Source organism: Drosophila subobscura, chromosome U (genome assembly GCF_008121235.1).
Source record: "Drosophila subobscura isolate 14011-0131.10 chromosome U, UCBerk_Dsub_1.0, whole genome shotgun sequence".
Classification (NCBI taxonomy): domain Eukaryota; kingdom Metazoa; phylum Arthropoda; class Insecta; order Diptera; family Drosophilidae; genus Drosophila; species Drosophila subobscura.
This window is the reverse complement of record NC_048534.1, coordinates 5,527,684-5,551,911: the sequence shown is the minus strand read 5'-3', so window position 1 is coordinate 5,551,911 and position 24,228 is coordinate 5,527,684. Positions and strand designations below refer to the sequence as shown.

The following is a 24,228-nucleotide window of genomic DNA, read 5'->3' as shown; positions in this document are numbered from 1 at the left end:
CTGTTGCAAATCGATAAACAGCCCATCGAGTTTACCGGTAATAACCGATAGCTTATATCGAACATCAGCTGACTGTGGGAGAAATTTTTAATTTTCGCACTTGTTTTTGTTATTAATTTAAATTAATGATCGACTCCGAGGTATTGCAAAGCGAGCGGGTCAAGCTGAAGCGCGATATTGCGGAGCTGCGGGTGACCCTCAACAGGAAAGAGCAATGTCTACGTGAACTGGAGGAAGCTATATCCGACTGCGAGGATAGCGATGAAGCGGTGGAGTCGTCCTCGTCCACACCACAGACCCAACTCTCCAACGACGACATAGCCCGATACAGCCGACAGCTGATACTCCAGGACTTTGGAGTGCAGGGCCAGTTGAAGCTGAAGAACAGCTCCGTTCTGATTGTGGGTATGGGAGGATTGGGATGTCCGGCCGCACAGTACCTGGTCTCTGCAGGATGCGGGCACCTGGGCCTTATCGACTATGACGATGTGGAACGCAGCAATCTACATCGACAGATCCTGCACTCGGAGCAGCGCTGCGGCATGTCCAAGGCAGAGTCGGCCAGGATTGCGCTGCTCGAACTTAATTCGCACTGTGAGATTCGCTGCCACTCGCGGGTGATCAACAGCATAAATGCGATGCACATAATACGGCCGTATGACGTGGTTCTGGACTGCAGCGACAATGTGGCCACGCGGTACCTGCTCAACGATGCCTGTGTGATGCTGCGCAAGCCTCTGGTCTCTGGCAGTGCGCTCAAGATGGATGGACAACTGACCGTATATGGCTATGGGCAGGGACCTTGCTATCGCTGCATCTATCCGGTGCCACCGCCACCAGAAGCGGTCACCAATTGCGGCGATGGCGGCGTTCTGGGCGCCGTCACAGGAATCATTGGCGCCATGCAGGCCCTGGAGGCCATTAAGGTCATCATCGGCTTGGGCGATGTGATGTCCGGACGACTACTAATCTTCGATGGAAGTAGCTGCATGTTCCGCAACATCCGCATACGCACCAAACGTCCCAACTGTCACGTGTGCTCTGCCCAGCCGCTGATCACGGAACTAATCGACTACGAAATGTTTTGCGGAATGCATGCCACTGACAAAGACAATCCCCTGGACCTACTGGAGCCGGAACAGCGGCTGGAGGTCAAGGAATACCATCAGAATCTACAGACGCAGCCGCATCTGCTGATTGATGTGCGGCCGCCGGCAGAGTTTGAGATTTGCCAGCTGCCCCAGTCCATCAACGTGCCACTGAGTGAAATCCTGGACGATAGTTACTTAAAACGCTTCGCCAAGCAGCTGGAGGACAAGGAGTTACCCATTATTCTTCTCTGTAGGCGTGGCAACGATTCTCAGATCGCTGTTCAGCATGTTAGCAATCGATTTCCAGCACATTCCGTTCGGGATCTGGTTGGTGGACTGCATGCGTGGACAAGCAGTGTGGACGCTACTTTTCCTATTTACTAATTCCAAGGACCATGACTTGATGCACATACATATATTTTTTGTTCCTGATTGAAGTGTACAATTTTCCCTCGTTTTTATTTCACTTATTGTTGGTATAAATAAATAAAAGACAAGCAGACATCTGTTAATTGTTAATTAAATCCTTGGATGCAGTGCATGTGACGTCCGTTTACAGTTAACCAATACCTTCTCTAAAAGCAGAGCAGCACCTGGCGGCAATGCAGCTCAAGCTGTGGATAATGTGCCGGGAACAAAAAGAGCAACAAAAAACAAAGCCAGATTGTCGGCCAGGTGTAATATTTCGGCTCACGCTCACACTCAACCCAAGATTGTGAATGAATGTGAAACTGTGTATGCATTTCTCAAAGAAAATAATATCGATATAAAGCATGCACTGCAGGCGTGCGTCCGTGTGTGTGTGTGTGTCTGTGTGAATGTGCTTTGAATACAGTAATAAAAGCAGTTCCCGGTGGGTTCAAATATTTAAACGCTCCCCGCAGCTGGAGGCAGAAGAAACATAGAGCTATCTCTGGACTTGTTGTTCTCTGTGTTAGGTAAGTTTGTGTACAATAATTAATTATTTGTATAATAAATTCAAAGTGCAAAGTAGCAGGCTTCGATTGATAAGACAGAGCCCCTGTTTTGTGCTGGCACTGGCGGCCACAAAGCAGCAGACGAAACAGTTCATTTGCCCCAGCGAAGCAGTGGACAGTGGATTGCCGCCAAGAAAAGCTGTGAAAAGTGAACTCCCGTCAGAAGAGCAGTGGACGCCGCCAATTTAGCAAAGGATTTGCGCCAAAAGAAGCAGTGAACAGTATAATTCCCGCCACGAGAAGCAGTGGGCAGTGGATTTACGCCAAAAAAGCAGTGGACATTGGATTAAAATGGCCAAAATGCCAGTGATTTGGGTTTTGTCCCTTCTATTGGTCTTTGCAGCGTGGGTAAGTTAAAGCACGCCATAGAGGACTCCGTTGTGTACCACCTTATGATATTTTGAATCGTTTTCCAGCAGCCTGAAGCGCTAGCTGAGGGTAATAGCTGTTCTGCATCCACCCTGGATGCGCGTCTCTTCTTTGAGCGTGAAAATGAGTTGCTGCGCCAGCGCTACCACGAGGAATACCTAGCCAGCTACACCTACAACACCAATGTGACTGATGAGAATCGCCAGGCCATGATTGCTGTCTATGCGCGGAACGCTGTACAAAATAAGCAGCTGGCTGAGAAAATCAAATCCTCCGACTACACGCAGTCCGAGGATGCAGACGTACGCAGGCAGGCACTCCACCTGTCCAAGATGGGAGCATCTGCCCTCGATCCTGACGATTATCTGGCCCTGCAAAATGCCATCAGCTCAATGCAGTCGAATTATGCCACCACCAATGTGTGCTCCTATACGAATCGCAGCGACTGCTCGCTGTCGCTGGAGCCGCACATTCAGGAGCGTCTCTCGAATAGCCGGGATCCTGCCGAGCTGGCCTGGTACTGGCGCGAGTGGCACGACAAGGCTGGCACCACACAGAAAGATAACTTTGCCGAGTACGTGCGCCTCACACGCAAGGCGGCTCGACTAAACGGTGAGTGTTCGGTCCGCCCGCCCGATAACCTGCCGTCTGACCTCTTAAATTCTATTTATATAGATCATCGCTCGTATGCCGATTACTGGGTGCAGTTCTATGAGGATGCCGACTTTGAACGACAGTTGGATGCGAGTTTCAAGCAGCTGCTACCCTTCTACAGGCAGATCCATGGCTATGTGCGGTACCGACTGCGTCAGCACTATGGCGAGGATGTGGTACCCGCCGAGGGCAACATACCCATGCATCTGCTGGGCAACATGTGGGGCCAGTCGTGGAACGAGGTCATTGATCTCTTTACGCCGTATCCGGAGAAACCCTTTGTGGACATCAAAGCCTCGATGGTGCAACAGAACTACACGGTGCAGAAGCTATTCGAGCTGGGCGACCAGTACTTCCAGTCCTTGGGCATGCGTGCCTTGCCGCCAAGCTTCTGGAATCTGAGTTTGCTTACCCGACCCGACGACCGTCAGGTGGTTTGTCACGCCTCCGCCTGGGACTTTTATCAGGATAGCGATGTGCGGATCAAAATGTGCACAGAGGTGGACATGCACTACTTCTTTGTGGTTCACCACGAGCTGGGACACATCCAGTACTATCTGCAATATGAGCAGCAGCCGGCTGTCTTCCGGGGTGCACCCAATCCCGGCTTCCACGAGGCTGTTGGCGATGTCATTGCCTTGTCGGTGATGTCGGCGAAACATTTGAAGACCATTGGCCTGACCGACAGTGGGCGACTGGACGAGAAGAGTCGCATCAACGAGCTGTTCAAACAGGCCCTCTCGAAGATTGTGTTCCTGCCCTTTGGCTATACCATGGACAAATATCGTTATGCTGTATTCCGCAACGAAATCGAGGAACCGCAATGGAACTGCGGCTTCTGGCAAATGAGATCCGAATACGGTGGCGTTGAGCCGCCTGTGCCACGTACGGACAAGGACTTTGATCCGCCGGCCAAGTACCACATCGATGCGGACGTCGAGTATCTGCGCTACTTTGCCGCCCACATCTTTCAGTTCCAGTTCCACAAGGCTCTCTGCAGCCTGGCCGGACAGTATGCGCCCAACGACAGTCGCCGCACCCTGGACAATTGCGACATCTTTGGCAGCAAGGAGGCGGGACGTGCATTGAGCAAGTTCCTGTCGCACGGCAGCTCGCTGCACTGGAAGGTTGTCCTGCAGGAGTTTACAGGCGAAACGGAAATGGACACGTCCGCCCTTTTGGAGTATTTTGATCCGCTCTACCAATGGCTCAAGCAGGAAAACAGTCGACTGGGCGTGCCCTTGGGCTGGGGCGAGACGAACAGTAAGTTGGGAGAGTTCCTTTTTGATTGTGTCTATAATGTGTCTATATCCTTGCAGAGATTCCCTCCGACTGCTGCGGCCAGTTTAGCACTTAGACCTAAAGATATTTAGACTTGACAAACAAATCAGCTTTTGTAATTAATTATACATGACAGCAATCCGATTGATATTTAAATTGATATTTATTGTATCGATTCGTTCGTATCGTTTTTCTTTCGTTTCCATTACTATTCAATTTGCCATTACATAATACACTTTATAACGATATCATTCATCATCAACATCGTCCTCTACCTCTCTACTCATGCTATCTATCCGTTTCCATCTCTTGTTGCATTCGGAAAACAAAGAATTCAATTTTATATATAAATTATGTTGTCGTGTGTGTCATCTCATTTTGCAATTAAAAAATCATTTATCTTATTCGACACAAAGTTGTATATATCTTTCATATTTCAGTGTAAATTTTCGATATTATGCTTGCATTTTTTGTACACAGCATTTGTAGGTATTCATTCAAAAGTTCATCTCAAAGTTGTATATTGGATGAGGAAAAACCTTTGAGTAGCTTGGCTTGTAGGGTGGTCGGCGAATTATACCATGCAAGAAATTTTTTCCCAGCGGAAGGATTTTAAAAGGATATTTAAAAAATAAATTTTAAGGCTTATATTTTGTAGATGAAATATCTATAATTACAAACGAGTATTCTTTGAAGTACTTTTGTTTCTAATGCCTCAAAATATATCATAAATACTCAGATAAATGAAGGACTCTCTTCCACGCTCAAAATGTTACAAAGAAAATGTCAAAGTCCCTCGATTTATCCCATAAGCAAAGCTATTCAAAGGCTGTACTCAATATTGGAATTTCACGTTTTGTGCTGCAGTTGTATATATTTTGTATGCCGATGTTAGCCGATGTTTGCCTTCGATTTGTTTTCCTTTTTTGATTTTTAGTCTCCTTTAGAATTGTATAATGAATACAAAATAAAGAAAATGTGAGTCGAATGAAAGTTATGTGTGAGTGTGGTTGGTTATCCGATTTCCAAATAGTTTTTCCAATTGTTTAGTGTAGAATTTTTTTGGTTCTTCTTTTTGTTAGGTAAAACATAGAAGCTAAGAGCTAACAATAAATATTGGAAATTTGTTAAATTTTGTTCGATTAGGTATTAAATATGTAAATCCCGCGTGATTCTTGTTGTATGCGTTATAGGAAGTAACCCCATAGTATTGCTAAACCTTTTATATGGTAAAAATTGTATATATGTATATAATTGGTGTGTGTACAGTGCGTTTTGTGACCTAAAGGCAGTTAAAGGTTCAAGAAAATTGTCAGAGAAATGCACTCGAACAACTCAATATTTCGAAATCAGTCGATTTTTGGTATAAAACTTCAAGTATTTGAATGGATAGGTGATATGAGTAGAGTATGTAAATGAAACTGCCTTTATAGACGCATAACGCACTGTACAAATGCTCGGGGGAATTGGCTTCAATACTTGAGCTTTACATGTAAATGTCTTGGATGTTTGTTGGGTGTTCTAATGATAGGATTATTGGACTAACAGTAAGATCAGCTAGGTTTTTTCTTTTCTTTTTTTTGCTTGAGATACAGATACAATATATACTATATTATATGTATAATCTTTAAGAATTAACAGTGGGACAGTGGGGAGGGGCTATCAAATCATATCATAGATAATCATAGATCCACGCGCGTGTCTATATAAATATTTAGGCCAAGAGTTTAGTTTTGGTTAGTGCTAACTGGAATTGGAACGATTTGTTTTTTTTTTTTTTAGTTTTTAGCTAGTATTTTGTAGGCAATCGAACAAAAAACTCAAATAAATAGCAGTTCTAGGTTCCTATGAATTCGATGCGGGAAATTCTTTGTTTTTTCTTTTCTTTTGCGTTAAGCGTTACGTTTAGGTTTATACAAATCGAGTAATACAATAGATGTATATTAAGGATCTTATCCTTTACTACTTAGAGATTATTATTGAAAACAATTTGTGTTTAATATTAAACGTTTGAAAAGTTCTCGCGCTTCATTTGTAAACATTTTTATTTTGTTTGTTTGTTTGATTCTTCATCTGGGTTTTCTTTTTGTTTTTCCTTTCGTTTCGCTATAATATCAAAAAACGAAATGGAGGAGTAGGAGGAGCAATGGCAAGCTTTGTTTGAGATGTGTGTGTGGTGTGTGTGGGTTCCTTTTCTTTTTGGATTTTGAATTGACTCTTGAAGATATTTTCATCCGTCTAATTGACCCTTTCTTGCGAAATGTATGCATCATCGGCCTTTCGGTTGTGTTCTTGGACTCCAGTTTAGTCCAAGAACGGGTTTTGTCATACTGGCCGCGAGTGATGGGCGTGTGGATGAGGATGGGCGTGTGGATGTGGATGTGGATGGGCATGATGTTGGGTGACGCTGCTAATGCTGTGATTGCTGCTACTGCTGCTCGCCCCACCACCACCCCCGCTACCTTTGACTCTTGTCGGTGGTGGCGGTGGCGGTGCCTGCCTCATGCGTTGCTGCAGGATGCGTGGCAGCTGAGGATGCGCCTTGTGCTGTGCAGGTGGTGCGGGTGGTGGTGCCGGCCTTTGATGATAGTGGGACGCCGCCTGCTGCTGCTGCAACTGCTGATGCTTGCCCATCGATGAGGCAGCGGACGAGGAGCCAGATGTCCCCGATGTCGAGCTGGTTGATGCATGGGATGTGGTCGAACCCGTGGCCAGCTTTGTGGGCAGCCCCCCACTTGCCGCAGGCGAGGCCATGGCCCTGGCCACCGGCGGATCCGTCAGCTTCGGGCCCACCACAGGCGCATAGGAGCCATCATCCTCGTCCGAGGACAATGAGTTGGCATCGGAGGGCGTACGCGAACGCGAAGGCGGCGACATTGCATCCTGCTCCTGCAGAAACACCCGAAATCCCTGTATCGACTCGTTCAAGGCCCACAACTGCGACAGCAACGACAAGTCCAACTGCCTCAGGCCGTACATTTCGCGCCGGAGTATGGCCAACTGGTTGTCGATCGTCGACGAGGAGGCGCCAGTGCTGCTCGAGCTGTTAGTGGGCGTGTGCTGTTGACTTCCGGATGCCACACCCGGACCCGCACTGTGTGTGGAGGAGGCGCGACTGTGCACCGACTCCCTATCGCTGAGCGACTCCTGGGTGGAGGAGAGGCTGCCATGGCGCTGACTATGATGACCGTTGTAGCTGCGATTCCTGGCCGCTGCCGCCGATGTGGAGGGACCCAAATAGAGGTCCCCAGCGGCGGCACTTAAAGCGGCCACACTCGCCGCCGGCGAGGCCAAGTGGGATGTAGATGTGTGGTGCTGTTGATGTGGGGCGGTGGCTACAGCAGCTGCGGCGGCGGCAGAGCTCAGACTTTTTGGCAGTGGAGGCAGACCACTCAGCGAAAGCTGTGGATGCTGTTGAGGATCGCTGTTGTCCATCATTTGGTTGGGTTTTCGATTTGGAACTCTTCTTCGTCTTCGTCTTGGTATTGGTATTATGCTATAGCTTTGCGCTTGTTTCTCTCTCGTGTCCTCCTCCCGATTCCTTTCTTAGCTTAGTGTATATTGAATTTCCAACTTTGGCGGCACATGGGACACTGTTTGTTCAATGGTTGCAAGTTGAGCCACTTGACAATGCAATGCATGTGGAAACAATGGGAGCAGACACCCCACACTAGGGGGCAATCGTCACCGGGCAGCGCACACTCTGGGCAAGTGCTCTCGAAGGACATGCGACAAATACCGCAATTCTCATCATTCGCTATCCAACGCCAAGTTGCAACTCCCGTCCATGACTTGATTGTTACTTTCATTTTGCGCACATTGGTTTGCACTGGAATATGTATCTGTATCTGCTGCAATGTCCGCGAATTTAAACTATTGTGTCCGTGACTGATAAAAACGAATGCTGTCGCAATCTTCGTGTTTCTTTTTCGCAAAATATTGTTTTTTTTCTTCGATTCGCCTGAAATAGGTCAAATGTAGGGTTGTCGAAAATATATCAAAATATCAATATATCGATATTTTTCAAAGTAAAAGTATATTTATATCGTGATATTTTGCTGCGATATTTTTTGGATAAGTTATGTCTGGTAACTAACCACAGTATCACTAACCACAAAATCTAAATAAATAAATACAGTATACTGTACTGTTGGACGATTTTCGTACTGTGAACAAGTCTGTGCGTGTTTTAAAGGAAAAAACCATGATATTTTTTAAATATTTGACAACCCTAGTCATATGTAGTTTTTAGCAGAGATATACATATAACTGTTATAAGTTTTAAAGTTAAAATTGCAATCTGAGAATTGTTGAAACACAATGACTGACCTATGCCAACAAATTATGAAAGCTCAAAATTAAATTTAAAGGTAAATAGTAAAATCCTTAATATTCGTCCTTAAAGGACTTGCGATGTATAACTTGAAAGGTATTCGCTCAAGGATCAAGAACATACATATGTACATACCTTATTGATAACACACCACTCATTTCAAAGGATAATCAATTTGACTTTTATTTTCAACTTTTAAAATAAAAGTTACGGAATAACTCTAATTTCCAACTTTTAAATTTAAAACCAAAAATAACTCTTATTGTTGATTTTAAAAATATAAATTTAAAATACCTAGTTCTTCTAGTTACTATATAAAAAACAATTAAAAATAAAAATTAAAACAAATTTAAAATAAAACAAATTTAAAATTATAAAAATATATAAATAAATAATAATAAATAAATAAAAATGTTAGGCTGATATTAATAGGTATGACTGAAATATAATTTTCAGTATATTTTATGTTCCTGTAACATAAAGTGGTGTAAAATAGAAGTGCCGCGCGTCACAATTTTCACATTATAAATTTGTTATCACATAATTTACTTTGAAATTATTTACTGCGCGCGCTTTGTGGTTAGTGAGTTTAATGTCAGGGAAATGCTTTTGTGCGTCGAAACGGTCAGAGTTTGACCGCATAATTATATACCGACAGACCCTCGGAAATATACCGAGGAGCAAAGGAAAGCCCACTTAGGCCCCTCAATTTAGACATGTGAACACCTTCTGCTCATTTCATTGAATATTACAATAATTTTGCGAGACTACACAGAATATACCAAAAAAACAATAATAAATGCCAATCATTCGTCGTTTTAAATGAGGTTAATGCATTTTTTAAACTTTTATAGCCAACTTTTCCTCTCAAACGATATATCGTTCATATGTAGGAAAAAGACAGCGATATTATGGACGGGGCTTGAACTACCGTTTTCCAGCACCAACATTAAAGCGGCAAATATTTTAAGTTTCGCGAATAAGCAAAGTAATATGCGAAGAAGAGTGAATAAATTTTGCTTAAATATAAAACGCGACGACGCGGAAGTGAATAAATATATCCTGAGATTAATGTGGTGTGTTGTAAAGCAGAGAAGACCCCCCCGCTTGCAGAATACTAATGTTTTGGCTGAGGTAAGTCTTTGATTTCATTATCATGGTCACAGCCGCGCATAAATGTCGACATTTTGACAAACGCCAGCGGATAGGTCAGGCCCTAGGTCAGATCTTTAATCAATAAGCGCCATGCCGTGTCTCGGGCAACTTCCTAAAGCTTTATATGCTCCCATGCTATGCTCCCCAGTGCTCCTCTCTTTTGTGGAGGCAGTGCTGAAGTTATTGTCGCTTCGGTCGCTGATTTCAACGACGATTGCTGAACCGGACAGACGTGTCGTGTGCTCGTGTGCTGGCTTCAATCGAAGAGCTTTTTGTTTTGTTATTAATATCGCGACGTGCGACGCGATCGATCGTGTCTAAGTTTTATTCTGTGCCCCGGGAATAAATCATCAATTAACACATCAAGTATAAAGAGTTATTCAAGTCCTGAGCATAACGAATTGTTCAAAAAAGAAAGTACCTGCAAAAGGGACGTGTTTGAAAGTTGTATAATCACCGAACAACAACAAGAAGTGTGTGTGAAAGGAGTCTTCAAAGGAGAAACGTGCAAAAAAAAAAAAAAAAAAAGTGAATGCCTTGTGAGAGTGAGTTAAATAAAAACATACTAATACGAGTACGAGTACAACAAAAGTTTATTTAAAAACAACAAAAAACACAACACAACAACGTTTTTTAGAACCTGTAATTGAAAACGCACTTGAATTACCCCAACACAGACGCACACACAAATATACATACATACATACATATAAACATACAATCCCCAAAACAGAGTGCGAATACACTGTGCAACACGTTGTTGACCCTGAGGTGGCAAGAGCCCCGCTTGATATTCCAAGAATAACAACAACAGCAACAGCAAAGCGAGTGTCCCCCGCCTTCTCTCAGTGATCTCGCTGTCCCCCCTTACTCCAAGCTTCTTTCTGTGTGAGCAAATATTTAGCATAAGAATTTATGTTGCAGTTTATTGCACTGCTCTCTCTTTTTGTCTCTGGCAGCCTTAAATATCCCCTATCCTCTCTTCCTCTTGCGGTACCACCCCCTGTCCTTTTGGCTTTTGTTTTCACTCCCTCTCTCTCTTTCGTTCTATCCCTCTCTGTCCTGTAACAATTGTGTGGAGAGCGGCTCTCTTGGAAAGGAAATAACCGTTGCTTGCCTTCCAAGGAGATTCTTCTCTTGTGCGGTGTTCCGGTTTTGGTTTTCCCCTGCATTTTCTCGAATTCTGAGAAACAATTACATATGTACATACACTGAAAGAAACAAAGAAAAAATTTGGAAATTGTTTTAGTAATTTATATTCCATTTTAATGGGAATTAATAATATTTTCTATGAATTATTTATGGCCATTTTTGACTATCCAATTTTTTCTGCAGTGTGTCTGTGTTTTGATTACAAATGAAATGCGAAATTTCATTTGAATTGCGTTCAACGAATTGCGGATTTTCGCTTTGATTTGTCTTGCCTTGTCATGTGTCTCGCGTCCATAAAATGATGCTAATAAATAAACAATTATGAAAGATGCGAATTTTCAAACACATATACGGATAATTTAACACTTCAACTGGTTTTAAGAAAAGAAAAATAAAACATTTATTGAGGATAGATACGTAGAGCTTTGGTTGCCAGCTCCCCATAATCATTGACTCATCGAATTACAGTTCTTGGAAATCGCTTAGAATTCCTCTGATTCGGTGATTCAATAAATGATTCTGATTTCTGAAACTGTCCTTTGTGGCAAAAACTTGCTCTGAAAAGCAGATAAAATAAGTCAAGAAAGTTAAGGGTACATTGCAAGAAAATCTCTAAACATCTTCTATTGATCGCAAATGGGGAATAAGAGAATAAGAGGTGAATAGCAACACCACGTGTAACCTCCATCAAAGAAGTTCACTGATATCCCGAGTATCGCTAATAGTTTTCCCCTTCTCTTTTAACCAAAATTGATTGATTACATGGTACATATGTATGAATGTTTGGTTGATCCCAGCGATTAAATTACTCTTCCTTTCACCCCATATCTTATCTGTTATCGGATAGACCGAAAAACACACATACTATGTACATACATATGTATGTACAAACATACATATGTACATATTTAATACGTAGTAAGCTCCAAAAATGAAGTTCGTCAGACGACATGGAGGTGGATGTTTGGACATGTGTCGGACGACTTGAATTATCGACAAGTTCCCGGTTTCGGCAATCGCTTACCTGTTGACGTACGTATTTATCTTTAAAGCTTTAGCCATGGAACAATCAAGTGATTACTGATACAAAATTGAAGTAAAAAATGATTTCAAAGAGAGTAAGAGTGCATGCAAAGTACATTCATATTAAGGAAGTATCCCTCCACAAATGAGACGTGCACTGAATGAATGATTTCAATAAATGTATAATTACCAATAAAACACCCATGAGTCACTCACCTGAGAATACTCTCGCGCACAGAGATGAGAACACAAACGCGGAACTGTAAAAAGCACTCACGATGAGAAAAATGAAAACCGATTAAAGCGCATCCGAGAGGATTGTCTACAATTCATTCATAAAGCATAAAAAACAATATATGTACACAAAGGGAATATAATTTCGTGGGAATGGATTCTGTAGTAATCTTTTCCGTTTTACAAGGTATTCAAGGTAACCAATTTAGAGAGAGACCTTTATCGGTTGTAATCGGTTGGCATTATCTCTGAAGAACATTGGAGAATGCAATGACTTGAGGGTTGTACAGGGTTCCCCAGCAAGTACTCAAGTTAGTTGATTACGGTATGGGTTGTAGAAACAACAAGGTGATAGAGAGATATAGAGAGAGCGTATTTCAATGGAAATTTATGGCTCGTTTTTATGCAACGATGAACTTTAAATGTTTTTGTAATAATTATAGAATAGTTAATAAACTTTGAAAGGAAGTATTCTTAGAAATTGATTCATGACTGGAATTTATCATAAGATAATTCCATTATTTCTGGTCCTACAGCACAGTTTGTGGAACTCAAACTTTATTTACCTCACTCCTTTTTCAAAACCTCTTAATTTAGGTGCCATTTATGAAAGTTACAAATTTTCCTCTCAATTAATTGGAAACCCCATTTTTCCAAAATTGATTAATAGATGGATAGATACTAGTATATTTGTTGTTTGCTTTTCTGGCGATCATACGCTTTGATATGAAATGTTAACAAATTGTCGGGGGCACGAATCGAAAACATTTGCAAGCTCCATTACGCTTGAGATACTAATTCGAAAGATCAACAAGAGAGCGCAGAGCGTGTGTGTTCTCAAAATATGATGTATGTACATATGTATCTACACTCGATATATATGAGAACAAGAATCTGCAGTTGCACAAAGTAGAGTCTGATGCCAAGTGGGGAAGGGGCATGCGGGTATTGCGTGGAACACTGAAACTCGATTGCAAATGCAGCACAAACTCAAACTTGATCGAAATACAAGCCACTCGAAACGCGATGTCTTATGTCTCTTGATGCCGCCTGATGCCTGTCACAGGCCTAAAACGAGGCCATTGCACGCTACATGTCGTCTGTTCGCTTCAAAGTATTACCATGAACCGGGGGGAGCCAAAACTGGCCAGCGGTTAATGACACCTTCCCTCCTACCACTCCGGCACTCTCCGTCTGCACTGACCTGAAAATTCTGAAGCCAGTCACATAAGCAAATATTGAATTGCCAGTGGCGTGTGAACGTTTTCATTTGCCGAACTATTGTAATTTACACTTACAGACGTTTAAATCAATAAATAAATAATCAATCGAGCAGGGGAAATCGTTGCCACTCTTGGGAATCGAACGTTCATATTGTAAGGGGAAGAAAGATGGGAAGATCTTTAGCATCTACTCTTGAAGATTTTTATACGCAGATTCCAGGCAGTAGCGGGCGAGGGGCACTACTGAAGACTCTCAAAATGCAGTAAATAATGACAAAAAGTACTCAAGTAAATAGCTAAGAGTTTTACATTAAGAGCCCCATCTTTTTAGATGAAAAAAAATGTTGATTTATCTTTCAAACAAAGTTCTGACACTCCATTGAAGCCCCGCAGCAAAAATGTTTCTAGTGGGAACTCAATTTGAATATCTACTTAGCGAAAACCCACTATAAAATGGAATAATAAATAGTTATGGAGAAGATCAAGCTGATATACGCGCACAATAGATGTTTCTCCCTCTTGCCACTCACGAGAGTGAGTTAATTTAATGTTTTTTTTTTCTTCGTCAGTCTTTACTTTTCGGTGATTTTCCAGTGAGAGATTCTAGATAATGTTCATTTGTGCCGTTTATACTCCCTACAGCCACAAAACTTGTTTTGTTGCCATAATATTATACCTACTATATAGTGGGAGTGTATGGTGCAGGGAGGTGTTTGATGGGGGCCGTACGATGGCGGCTGACGGGCATAAAAACAATTATAAAAGCAAAAGCAATAAGAAATTAAAGTATTAGCTGGAAATTCTATCAAAACTGCATCAAGATGAGCTTACATTCTGACTGACCATAAATCTAAATTAATTTCTTGATTTATGTGGAAGGAAATGAAATTTTTCCAGTGATTTTCCAAAAGCAAGAGATGACTTTTTGATAGCTCTATTAATTATGATAATTATTAACGGTAGAGGGTCTCAAAAAGGGCATTAAATCGCTCATAAAATACGAATCGAATGGGTTCCGATTTTGTACCCATGAGAATTTTTGAATCTATTTTAAGCCCCCAACCTTTGGGAATTTCATGCCCGAAAAAAACCCAAATATCGTTTCAGATATCCCACATAAATTTGATTTGATTTCGGAATAGCTTTTGCTTTCGTTCCCGGTTTATTATTATTTTGTATTTGGATTATTTTGTTGATGAAAGAATTCACCGCATTGCATGCCGCGCTTGAGTGACTCGAAATTATACACTGTAATCCGATTGCCCATTGTTCACCGATTTTAATATTGTACTTTCGTGCGGAAGTTATACGTTAGCAAAAAATGTTAGCTGTGTGTGTGGCATGCGATTTATATTGTCAGGGCAGAGTAGAGCTGAGCTGAGCCGTTTATGGGCCAGTTCAAAGGCCAAAAGAGAGCGTAGTAAATGGCCAAATAATATGACAGGTTTTTTTGTACTTGACAAAGTTTTTCGCTGATTCATTTCTGTCGAGTTTCGGTCGGGATTTTCTAAATAAAGGTGGATCGGACAAGGCAGAGTGCTACTATATAGGGTAGTAATTACAATTATTTGCTCTGTTCCAGCTGACTGTGGCTAAAAGTTGATTGACTTGATTCATGGCAAATCACAATTAATGTCAAGTTGGATTTTTAACTCCCCATTGGGTTGTGTTTTCTTAAAACAGATCCACTTTACGATGCGCTGGTTAAGGTACACATTTTCTAAGAATATGTACACAGTTCTCCAAGTGAATAGAAACAGGTCTTAGTGATAGCCTTAGCAGAGAAAAAAGTATGTAATATCCATTGTAATTGTAAACAGGTTTGAGGCATTGCCTTGACAGTTGGCGTGGCTGGAATTCTTTAGCCCTTTGGTATGTTTGAAGCCATAGCCAAGCATTTTGAGGTACACTCTTAAGTGTTAGAAGTGTTTAAAACTGTTTTTAACTATGTTTAAAAAAGAGTGACAAAGGTTACCAACTACTTTGCTTCTATGAATTTAATTCTGGTTTGAAATAATGCTAAATCTTGATCATTAATTTTGAAGATAATCTATCAAGTATTTTTTTATAATATTCAGTAAATATTTTATTTACTTTTGGCTCTTGGATCCATAAATATGAATAATCTGAACAAAAAGCACAAGAAATTACACTTTTGTATGGACTTTTAGATGTACAGAAATCAAATATAATCAAGGCACCACAAAACCTTTGAATATGCCCTTGCTATGGCTTATATAACACCTCGAAATCAGTTTGAAATAAACTTCACGCACAAAACGTGTAAACATCAACAAATTGCATTAACGTGTAACAACAGAAAATGGTCACAAAAACCACAAAATGAATGCTATTCATTTCAGTGAAACTCAATTGATATTCACAATTAGGGTACGGTACGGGCATGAATGCCCTATCCTATACCCTTTCGATGCCTATACTTTGAATACCCACTCGATCCAGCCACTTTTCAATCACATGAACTTCATTGAGTGTTGTGATGTTGAGTCGCTTTTCAATTCAACAACTGTCGTCGAAAGCTCTCTGCAAAGTCATGCAGACAATCAATTGATCGATTTGTCGTTGCCAGCGACACACTCACATGATTCGCCGTGTGATCTTTGAACTTTTCAGCACAGTTTTTGTTGTTGTCGAATTTAGGTGCTGAAAGATCTCTTGGTCTTACAGTGGGGTAAATATTGGCTTTCGCACCTCCGAAAAAATCCACTGAAAATAACACCAAGAAGCATTAACTTTATCTGCACTCTAGAGATTAGGTTCCTAGTATGAACTTGATAGATAAACCCAACCAAAGAGATGTCTTCTAAGGAAAAAACAAAGAGTAAACAATTTCAGAGATCTGGTTATTTCTTCTACTTGATTTTTGTAAGAATTTCAGTTCTCTGCACCTCTTTGTTTTGCTTAAATCCGTTTATCAATTTGCAATCATTAAAAATCAATTAGCAATCGTTCGATAAGAGTTCTGCAAAGCGTATAAAGCCGATAAGAAACGTGTTGCCTGATCATTTGCCATAAAAAACGGCGGAAATGTTATCAATATTCCGAATCTTAAGATCTTTCAAGCACTGCCTAAAAGTATGCTTAAGCTGAAAGCCCTTCTCACACCTCTCCCTCTTTCAATAGGTGGGAAGGGGAGGTAATGTTGTGGCCTCAATTTGCAGACAGACCCGCTTATCGTTCAAAAAGCGTTAAGTAAACCCGGGTAGACAAGGCAGCACCACCGCTGTTACGGTTATCTCTATGAGAGCACGAGTGTGTATTCGTGCCAGAGTGTGCATGGTGCATGGATGGATGGTTTAAAAAATAAAGTTTCAATTACAGGAACAACAACAGCAACGCAACAACCAGTCCCATCGCTCAGACACAGACACACATAGAGGAAAAACTGTTGGGCGACAGGTGTCACAATCCAGCAACAGGTTACAGTGGGACACGTGGCAGGAAAATGGGCCAAGAAAATGCCCTAGTAAAGTCATATGAGTATAACAGCTGGAAGGGGGTTTAACAAAATGAATGAACTCTTACTCTTAACAAAATTTGATTGATTGTGGCACAAAATTATCGTAAAAAGCTTGTTTCGATATTTGACAAAACAATGCGCTTTTTGAACCCTTTGCAATTATCTCGAATTACTTTATTTTATTTATTTTTAATGATAACAAGTTCAAATCAACCAAATTTATATAGAAAAACTCCCATAATCTTCGAAGGAATGCCGTGAAGTCTAAGAAATAAGAAATAAACTTTGTGCATTTGTTAATCAACGAGATAACAACACAAATTGGTTCAAGATATCAGTAATGTCATAAATTATGCAAAGAAATCTTGCAGTGATAATCAGGCAAAGCTTTTTCAAGGCACCGACCCACTGTGCACACGGCAAGAGCGAGAGAGAGATCCACCGTGCTGAGAGGGAGTTGGCAGAGCGAGCCAGAGAGAGCAAATCTGTGCGATTGACAGTAATCTATCATGCGCGATCGATTGGCGGCCCCTCTCTCTCTCTCTTTCACTCACTGGCCCTCTCTAAGCGTAGTTTGCTCCTCTCTACGTTTTGGCCTACTCTCGTTGATCGCACCTTCACGCTTTATGCCACACGAGCCGATCTGAAGATCTACGCTCTTCTCTCGATCAAACTCCCCGTTTTTCCATTTAATTCGTGTCTTCCTCTCTTTTCCTCTCCTCTCGTTTCTCTGCTGTCTCTGTTGCTCGTCTTTGGATGAGTTAATGCAGTCAGTCCATTCGGTCGATGAGCGCGCGCAAGGTATGTTGAGAAGATACGATAAGGTGTGAGGCATTGTCAGGGGATTCTCCTTTGAAGATTTCTTCTACTTTGGATACTCATTACCATAGCTGATGTATGTCCATAGCTGCTAGGGGCAACTCACATTTAAGGCACCTCGAGAGAGCGGTAGTGCCTCACTCACCTTTAAAGGTGACACCCATTGAGCAAGTTGCTTTTATCACACACGCGCTCGCTTCCACTCTCGCACACGTTAACCACCTGCTCAGAGAGGACGCACGAGAGAGGCAACCTTTGAGAGAGATATATGGAGAGCGCCGCAATTGCGAGATATTGCGCTAACAACACTTCATTTGCCGATAAAACCCCAAAAGCTCCACACACTCGACACGGCTCCACGCTCTGCGGCGTCACAGAGTTTTTTACTGAAACGAGCGCAGCACCGCACATTCCAGGCCAGTCCAACTGAAATCTGGATGAAATTTATTTCCCCCCTTTTAGCAGAGACAACAAATTAATCAAAACATTTGACAAATAAACCAATTCCCCATTCTTTTTGACACCAAAAAACAAAAGAAGAAAGACACAAGAGACAATCGGAGATATAATCAAAAATAAAATAACAAAAGCAAATAAAAAGACGACAAAATGTGCCGCTGCTGTCAAAAGTGAGTAAACTTTGTTGTATTTTTGCAGCCACTGTTTTCCCTCGACAGCAAATTATTTTTTTTTACTAACATTTGAAATTGCGTTTACCCTCCACCCCCCACTCCCCTCAACCGCAGTTGTTGGGAAGATTTCTACTGGAACTGCTTCGAGGAGCGCTTTTGCTACGATGAATCAATTGGTAAGTCACTCGAAAAACTATGGCTATAATTGTGATCAGATTTGACGGTTTAGCAGCAGGGGTAGCATACAGGTGGGGAGCACAGGCAAGGGTACGTACATAAGTGAGTGATTGAGTGAGTACACTCAATGTGAGTACACACTCACACTCACATTTACACATTTAAAAGTAGATCTTGAAACGCACCATGCGACGATATTTTTGCGCGTTTTAACGTGTTTGGCATTTCAGATTCAGATTGTGCGGACAGCAAAAAAAAGACACACAAAAAAGACAACAACAAAATGCAGTAAAAAGATTTGATGGAATTTTTTCAAATATTTAGTTTGGTTTCTATGCGCTTTGTAGATGCAAGTGGAACTTGAGTTTCTGTAAACATATTATGTAATGTAAATAAAGAAAGCAGGAAAAAAGATAGTTGCAGGAGTTTGTTATGGTTTAAACAGATTTGTATCTAAAGGGGAGGTGGTAAGGGAATGATATTTATGGGGAATCGAATTTTAAATAATAAAAATAATCAAATCTGGATTTACATATTTACGGATGGGTAGATAGATAGACAGATACATATATAAAAATCTACAGAAAGATAGTACGTAGGATAATGTTTGATGAGTTTAATGTATTTTTATGGACTGGAATCTAATCTTTCTAGCACTTAGGAGTCATTAAAAAAGTGTCTGTAAACAGGTTTATTTCTGAGGATAATCCAACAAAATGGGTTTTATGAAATCACTAAATAAACCTATTAATAGGCACAATGTGTACATATGTATGTACATAAATTACATAAGGGAACAAGAACCGTCAAACCAATTACAGTTCTTAAATCTTTCCACTATTAAACTTTTCCACTAACATCACGTTCGCTTCTTACTCTCCATTACAGCCAATTACAATCCCGAAGACGACGAGGACTATTTGGCAGCTCAAAAGAATGGCCAAATCATTGGACGCATACAGCCAGCAACGGCGGACAATAATAATTCGTTGACTGTGCCACAGCAACCGATTTGCGATCAGCCGCAAATGCGGCAAAACAGCTCCGGTCTGGGCCTGAGTCTAATGAGGTACTAATTGATAGATCAAATTTCGATCGGATCTCCCACCACACAAAACCAACCAAAGATCATATTTAGCACATTGTTTGCGGAGAGGCAACCGATTAGCAATTGGATTATAATTTGAATTATTAATTTACACACCAATTGTTCGCTCTCTCTCGCCCGTTTAGTTCCAAGATGCATGAGGAGGACTATCGTCGCGAGACGCAAATAAATGTACCCACACTGGGTCCCGAGATATTGGCAGTGTTTGCCAATTCGCAGATCTTCCAAGATCATCAGCCCACAAAGTTGAATCGCATCAGCACAAAGACTTACTTGGCTGGCATACATTCGCCCAATCGGGAGATGCCCACAACGCCGCGTGTCAGCGATCAGGATCGCTTGCTGCGTCGCCTGGAAGGTAATGATGGACATGGTGGTGCCCATACCCCACTCCTGGGTGGTGGCAATGGTGGCAAGAGTGGCAAGAGCACACGCAGCAGCAGCATTGTGTCCAGCGGTGTGCCGAAGGTTAAGTTTTATCTAAATTGAGGGGGGCACACCGCTTGGGCAGAGTGGGGTGTATATTCGCAGTATTTGTGCCAAAGATTGATAACCTTTCGGAACACACACAAAATGTGACTTAATATTATTAACTAATTAGTTATAAGTGTTGTCCCCGATGGCAACAGCACACAGACACAACGATATATTCGATATATCGGCTGGCATTTTAGTATTACATACTATATCTTTAGAGTTCTAAGTATCCATACTTTACGTTTACTATAACTATATCCTATTTAAGTCTTAATTGTTGGACCTTGTAAATGTGTAGTCCCTCAATAAGACCCCGAGTAAAACAATTTTTACTTATCACAAACAAACAAAAAATGAAAAGAAATAATAACCATTTTTTGGGTTCATATACAAGAGAACTGAAGTAACTACAGCATTTGATAACGATCCGAAACAGAGCTAGAAATATATCTGGTATCATAGATTGAATATAAAATCGTAGAATATTCATTGAATTTTTAACTGAGGTTATTCGAATGATTAACCATTGCTCTGGTGACGAAATAATGTCTGAGTTGTGGTTTTAATTGTACAAAATCAACACCAACTCTTGATTGGGAAGAAACCAACTTTACGTTCCTCAGAACCTTGTAATCTTCAAGATTATCATCCAACATTCGGCAAGCACTCAATGTTTAAATGGTTGAAAAATAATACAAAAATTGGTCAAATCTACAGACCTCAATTTATATTTGAAATGAAAGGACAAGCCCTTTTAATAGCTTGTTTTCACCACTTTAAGACTTCCAGTCCCAGTTTCATCCATAAATTTGGTCAGTTTTGTAATTTGGAACACACTTAATAAACCGTTTTGTTGCGTTGGCTTTCAGTCATTATTCTCAGGAATCTTTAAGCAAAAATGCGAGATTATTTGTGCACTTTGAACAATGAAATTGTTTGTTAAGCATTGGCATTACTCAACAGCTCTGGCTAATTGCCTGAGATCGGATTAAACACACACACACACTTCAGTGGCCTGGAGAGGGTTCTGCCTAATGATATTTCATGTGGGATATAAACAGATAGATGGAAATGGAAATAGGAGAGATTTATGTAAGGAATTAGGGAGTGATCATGCGGAAAAGGAACATCTTTTGGGAAGAGAATCAAGAAAAGTTGTATGCATTTTATAGAAGAATTTAGATCATTTTTGGGGAACCTGTTTATCGACAGCCTTGTGTGAAGTTCTTCTCTGATTTTGACGTCATATCAAAAGGTACTCTTCCCGTACGTTTCTCTGCCATTAACCTTATTCTTGTCGAACAAAATTTTCCACACCTTCTAAAGCCTCCAATGACGAAGAATCGAAATGCAATCTGAAAACTGGGACCCAACGTTTAATTAACAATATTATTTCGCACTGACGACGATTCCGGTTTCCCCATCTGGAGTTGGATTAACATTTGTTAGGTGGGGGTATCGGTATCCGTTCTGGTGCCCATTCACACGTGGTGTACGTCAACCATTAGTTATCGCATCGGAGTAAAGATAAAACCCGCAAGCCGCAATTGGAGATCATTTTTTTGGGGCGGGGAGGCAGCGGTGTGCTGTTCGTCAGCGGTTTATCATATTTTATGCAAATTGAGCAATCATTATGGCAGGGAGTACACCTCTCTCATACCCAAAGCGAATCGTACGAATCAGCTAATTAGTCAAATTCCTGATTTCTGATTCCCTTATCGGAAGCGCATATATAAAAATGTTAACAGCAAATAAACAGAACTGTACGAGTGGGAAGGGATTTTTCGTGGCTTCCATGCAGACAGAAGAAGAATTTTGGGCGGAATAAATTATGAGATAAGAGGGTAGGAGGCAGGAGACCTTGTAATCAGTTTTTCAATTTTGTTAACAGCAAAAGGTAAAGAAATTATTGAATTTCAAAGGGTTCTTGGCGAAACTTTTTGTATAGATTGGCTGTCAGCCACTCCTTAAACCTTTTTAAATATCGAAAGAGAGTCAAAAAGTCAAAAGAGTTTTAAGCTTAATTTAACATTGTTTGTTTAAAGCTACAAAGTAGAGAATTCGCCTTTCATTTCGAAGGAATTGTCTGCCCAGACAATGAAAAAGTTGCCCTAGAATATTTTTGTACCCAAGGGTCTTTGTTGTATTTATAGATTAAACGTACATGTAATATGTATGTACTCACTATATGCCAATCTTAACGACGTTTAACTATTCATCACGTTTTTTGTCGATGAATGGTGAATGGACTTTTTGTACACTGAGCCAAAAGCACCATTTATAACTCACATTTTATTGCCTTTCGCTCACTGTGAGCATTGCCGCAAAGGCGTCACAAGATATAGTACGCATACAATATATTTGTATATATTTTTATGGTTCTGACGTTTGAATTTCTTGAGACGTGCCCTCATACAGGGGTTCTGGCTGTGAGCCACTTTTGGGGCATATCAACAGTGCGTTTCAGTGTAACATAGACACAGAGAAAAGAGTTCCTTAATTTGCTTTCTAGAACTTTAAGTCATGCTCTTTAGTTGTGTTATAAAAAGTCTAAGAAATTAATTACAAATAGTTTTGTATATCAATTTCTTCAGTTATCTTAATATTTCTTTATATCTTTGATTCCCCCTGTTTTTACACAAGTTATACAACAATCTTTGTATCGTAAAAGTTGGCTGAATCAGCATGATTACATTATACTCCCGATAGATAAAGATTACGTGCGGTCAGCCAGCATTTGATGGCTTTGGGCTTGTCATTCGCTTTCCCCAACTCAGATAAGAATCGACTAATATATACAAACAATATCTGTTGCTATAGGTTATGATTCTTCAGAAACAGGGGGAATTTCTCGAGTGGCTGCTCTTCTGGTTTCCCCCTGAGGGCTGTTTATTATCTCTTCATATCTGTGATATCTGTCATGAACTCTCGGGGTCTTATCTTGTTTGGCCAACCTTTTATGAGGCTCTATCTGATAATCTTTAGTTGCGATTTTGTTGTAATTGTGTAACTTTTTTTCCAGGCGATGCTACAGATGCAAAGACATCACCCGAGAAACGAATCACATTCACTTTGGCCCCATCCTCGGCTGACTGCTCGCCCGAGGGCAGTCAGACCTTGTCGCCCAAGAAGTTCGAGGCCATTGCCGAGGAGGAGAAGGAAGAGGACGAAAAGGAAGAAGAGGATTCCATAGAGGAGGTGGTCCTACGTCCGCGTCTTATTGATCGACATCCCCATCTATTGCCCAATCCCAGTACACCGAAGCGTATCCTGCGCTCGGCCAAGAGTGTGCCGCACATGCATGTGAGATCGGCGGCCAGTGAGACGGATATATTCTCGATCAGCGGCACTGTGAACAGCAGTCAAATCAGCATGACACCGGAGGTGCCCTTCATTTCGTTCAGCAATCTGCCCAAGAACTACGAGGACACACCGACTATCGAGAAGTACCGCGTGTCGCAGAGCCTGTACTCCATTCAGACGGCAAATGCGGCGAGGGCCACACAGGATGATTACTCGATGCCGCGTTACTTCCGTCGCTCCGCAATGCTCATGACACAGAGCTCCGAAGTGCTGCCGGGCAGCTCGTTGGCTTCCATGACACCATCAGCCACGTCTTCCACGTCCCCGGGGTCCTCCAACAACGAGCTGCGTCGTCCGGAGAAGGAGAAGAGCAAGCGCCTGCAAATGCTGCGCGGAAATCTACCGCCACTACTCATCCATTCCGTTTCGTTCAAGCGAAATCGTGATGAGGGCAAGCAAGTGGATTAATTATCCCAACTAATTATACTCGCAAAAATATAAAATATTGTTAATCTGTGTTTCTGTACTTATTTGTTGCATCTATCGTAGTTTGTAGACTCCTGCGTAAGGGATTACTTCATGTATGTACTTAATGTATTGTTTTTAAAAGCTATAACCTTTGTCCACTCTCACTCAGTATTCGGTTATGTACTTTGTACTTCATTATGCATGTATGATTGATATTAAAACAAAATAAAATTTAATTTACTACAAAATAATGTATGGAAATATTGATTTT

General features: G+C 41.3%; 5 protein-coding genes across 9 annotated transcripts; 3 read left to right on the top strand and 2 right to left on the bottom strand.

Annotated features, from left to right (window-relative positions):
- Positions 1-56: 56 nt before the first annotated feature.
- LOC117900263 (adenylyltransferase and sulfurtransferase MOCS3-2) lies at positions 57-1,593 on the top strand. Its single transcript, XM_034810572.1, has one exon. The coding sequence runs from the start codon at positions 126-128 to the stop codon at positions 1,473-1,475; it is 1,350 nt and encodes a 449-aa protein (XP_034666463.1). The 5' UTR covers positions 57-125; the 3' UTR covers positions 1,476-1,593.
- Positions 1,594-1,895: 302 nt separating this feature from the next.
- Positions 1,896-4,781, top strand: LOC117900261 (angiotensin-converting enzyme-related protein). 4 transcript variants are annotated; one of them, XM_034810569.1, is made up of 6 exons: positions 1,896-2,029; positions 2,089-2,202; positions 2,336-2,416; positions 2,485-3,049; positions 3,113-4,354; positions 4,411-4,781. In XM_034810569.1, the coding sequence occupies exons 3-6, from the start codon at positions 2,360-2,362 to the stop codon at positions 4,446-4,448; spliced, it is 1,902 nt and encodes a 633-aa protein (XP_034666460.1). In that variant the 5' UTR covers positions 1,896-2,029; positions 2,089-2,202; positions 2,336-2,359; the 3' UTR covers positions 4,449-4,781. The 4 variants fall into 4 exon arrangements, with proteins under 4 accessions (XP_034666460.1, XP_034666461.1, XP_034666457.1 ...); XM_034810570.1 differs by having other exon boundaries at positions 1,897-2,029; positions 2,089-2,219; positions 2,339-2,416; positions 2,488-3,049; XM_034810566.1 differs by having other exon boundaries at positions 1,897-2,029; positions 2,089-2,219; positions 2,339-2,416.
- A 1,787-nt stretch (positions 4,782-6,568) lies between these two features.
- Positions 6,569-7,846, bottom strand: LOC117900267 (flocculation protein FLO11). Its single transcript, XM_034810578.1, has one exon. The coding sequence runs from the start codon at positions 7,808-7,810 to the stop codon at positions 6,698-6,700; it is 1,113 nt and encodes a 370-aa protein (XP_034666469.1). The 5' UTR covers positions 7,811-7,846; the 3' UTR covers positions 6,569-6,697.
- Positions 7,847-7,888: 42 nt separating this feature from the next.
- On the bottom strand, positions 7,889-8,366 carry LOC117900272 (anaphase-promoting complex subunit 11). Its single transcript, XM_034810583.1, has one exon. It carries the CDS (start codon positions 8,179-8,181, stop codon positions 7,924-7,926), a length of 258 nt encoding a protein of 85 aa, XP_034666474.1. The 5' UTR covers positions 8,182-8,366; the 3' UTR covers positions 7,889-7,923.
- Positions 8,367-10,055: 1,689 nt separating this feature from the next.
- Positions 10,056-24,175, top strand: LOC117900266. Of its 2 annotated transcripts, XM_034810576.1 has the most exons (6): positions 10,056-10,226; positions 18,255-18,421; positions 18,539-18,600; positions 19,490-19,670; positions 19,835-20,067; positions 23,209-24,175. In XM_034810576.1, exons 2-6 carry the CDS (start codon positions 18,402-18,404, stop codon positions 23,955-23,957), a joined length of 1,245 nt encoding a protein of 414 aa, XP_034666467.1. In that variant the 5' UTR covers positions 10,056-10,226; positions 18,255-18,401; the 3' UTR covers positions 23,958-24,175. The 2 variants fall into 2 exon arrangements, with proteins under 2 accessions (XP_034666467.1, XP_034666466.1); XM_034810575.1 differs by lacking the exon at positions 10,056-10,226 and having other exon boundaries at positions 18,058-18,421.
- Positions 24,176-24,228: the final 53 nt, after the last annotated feature.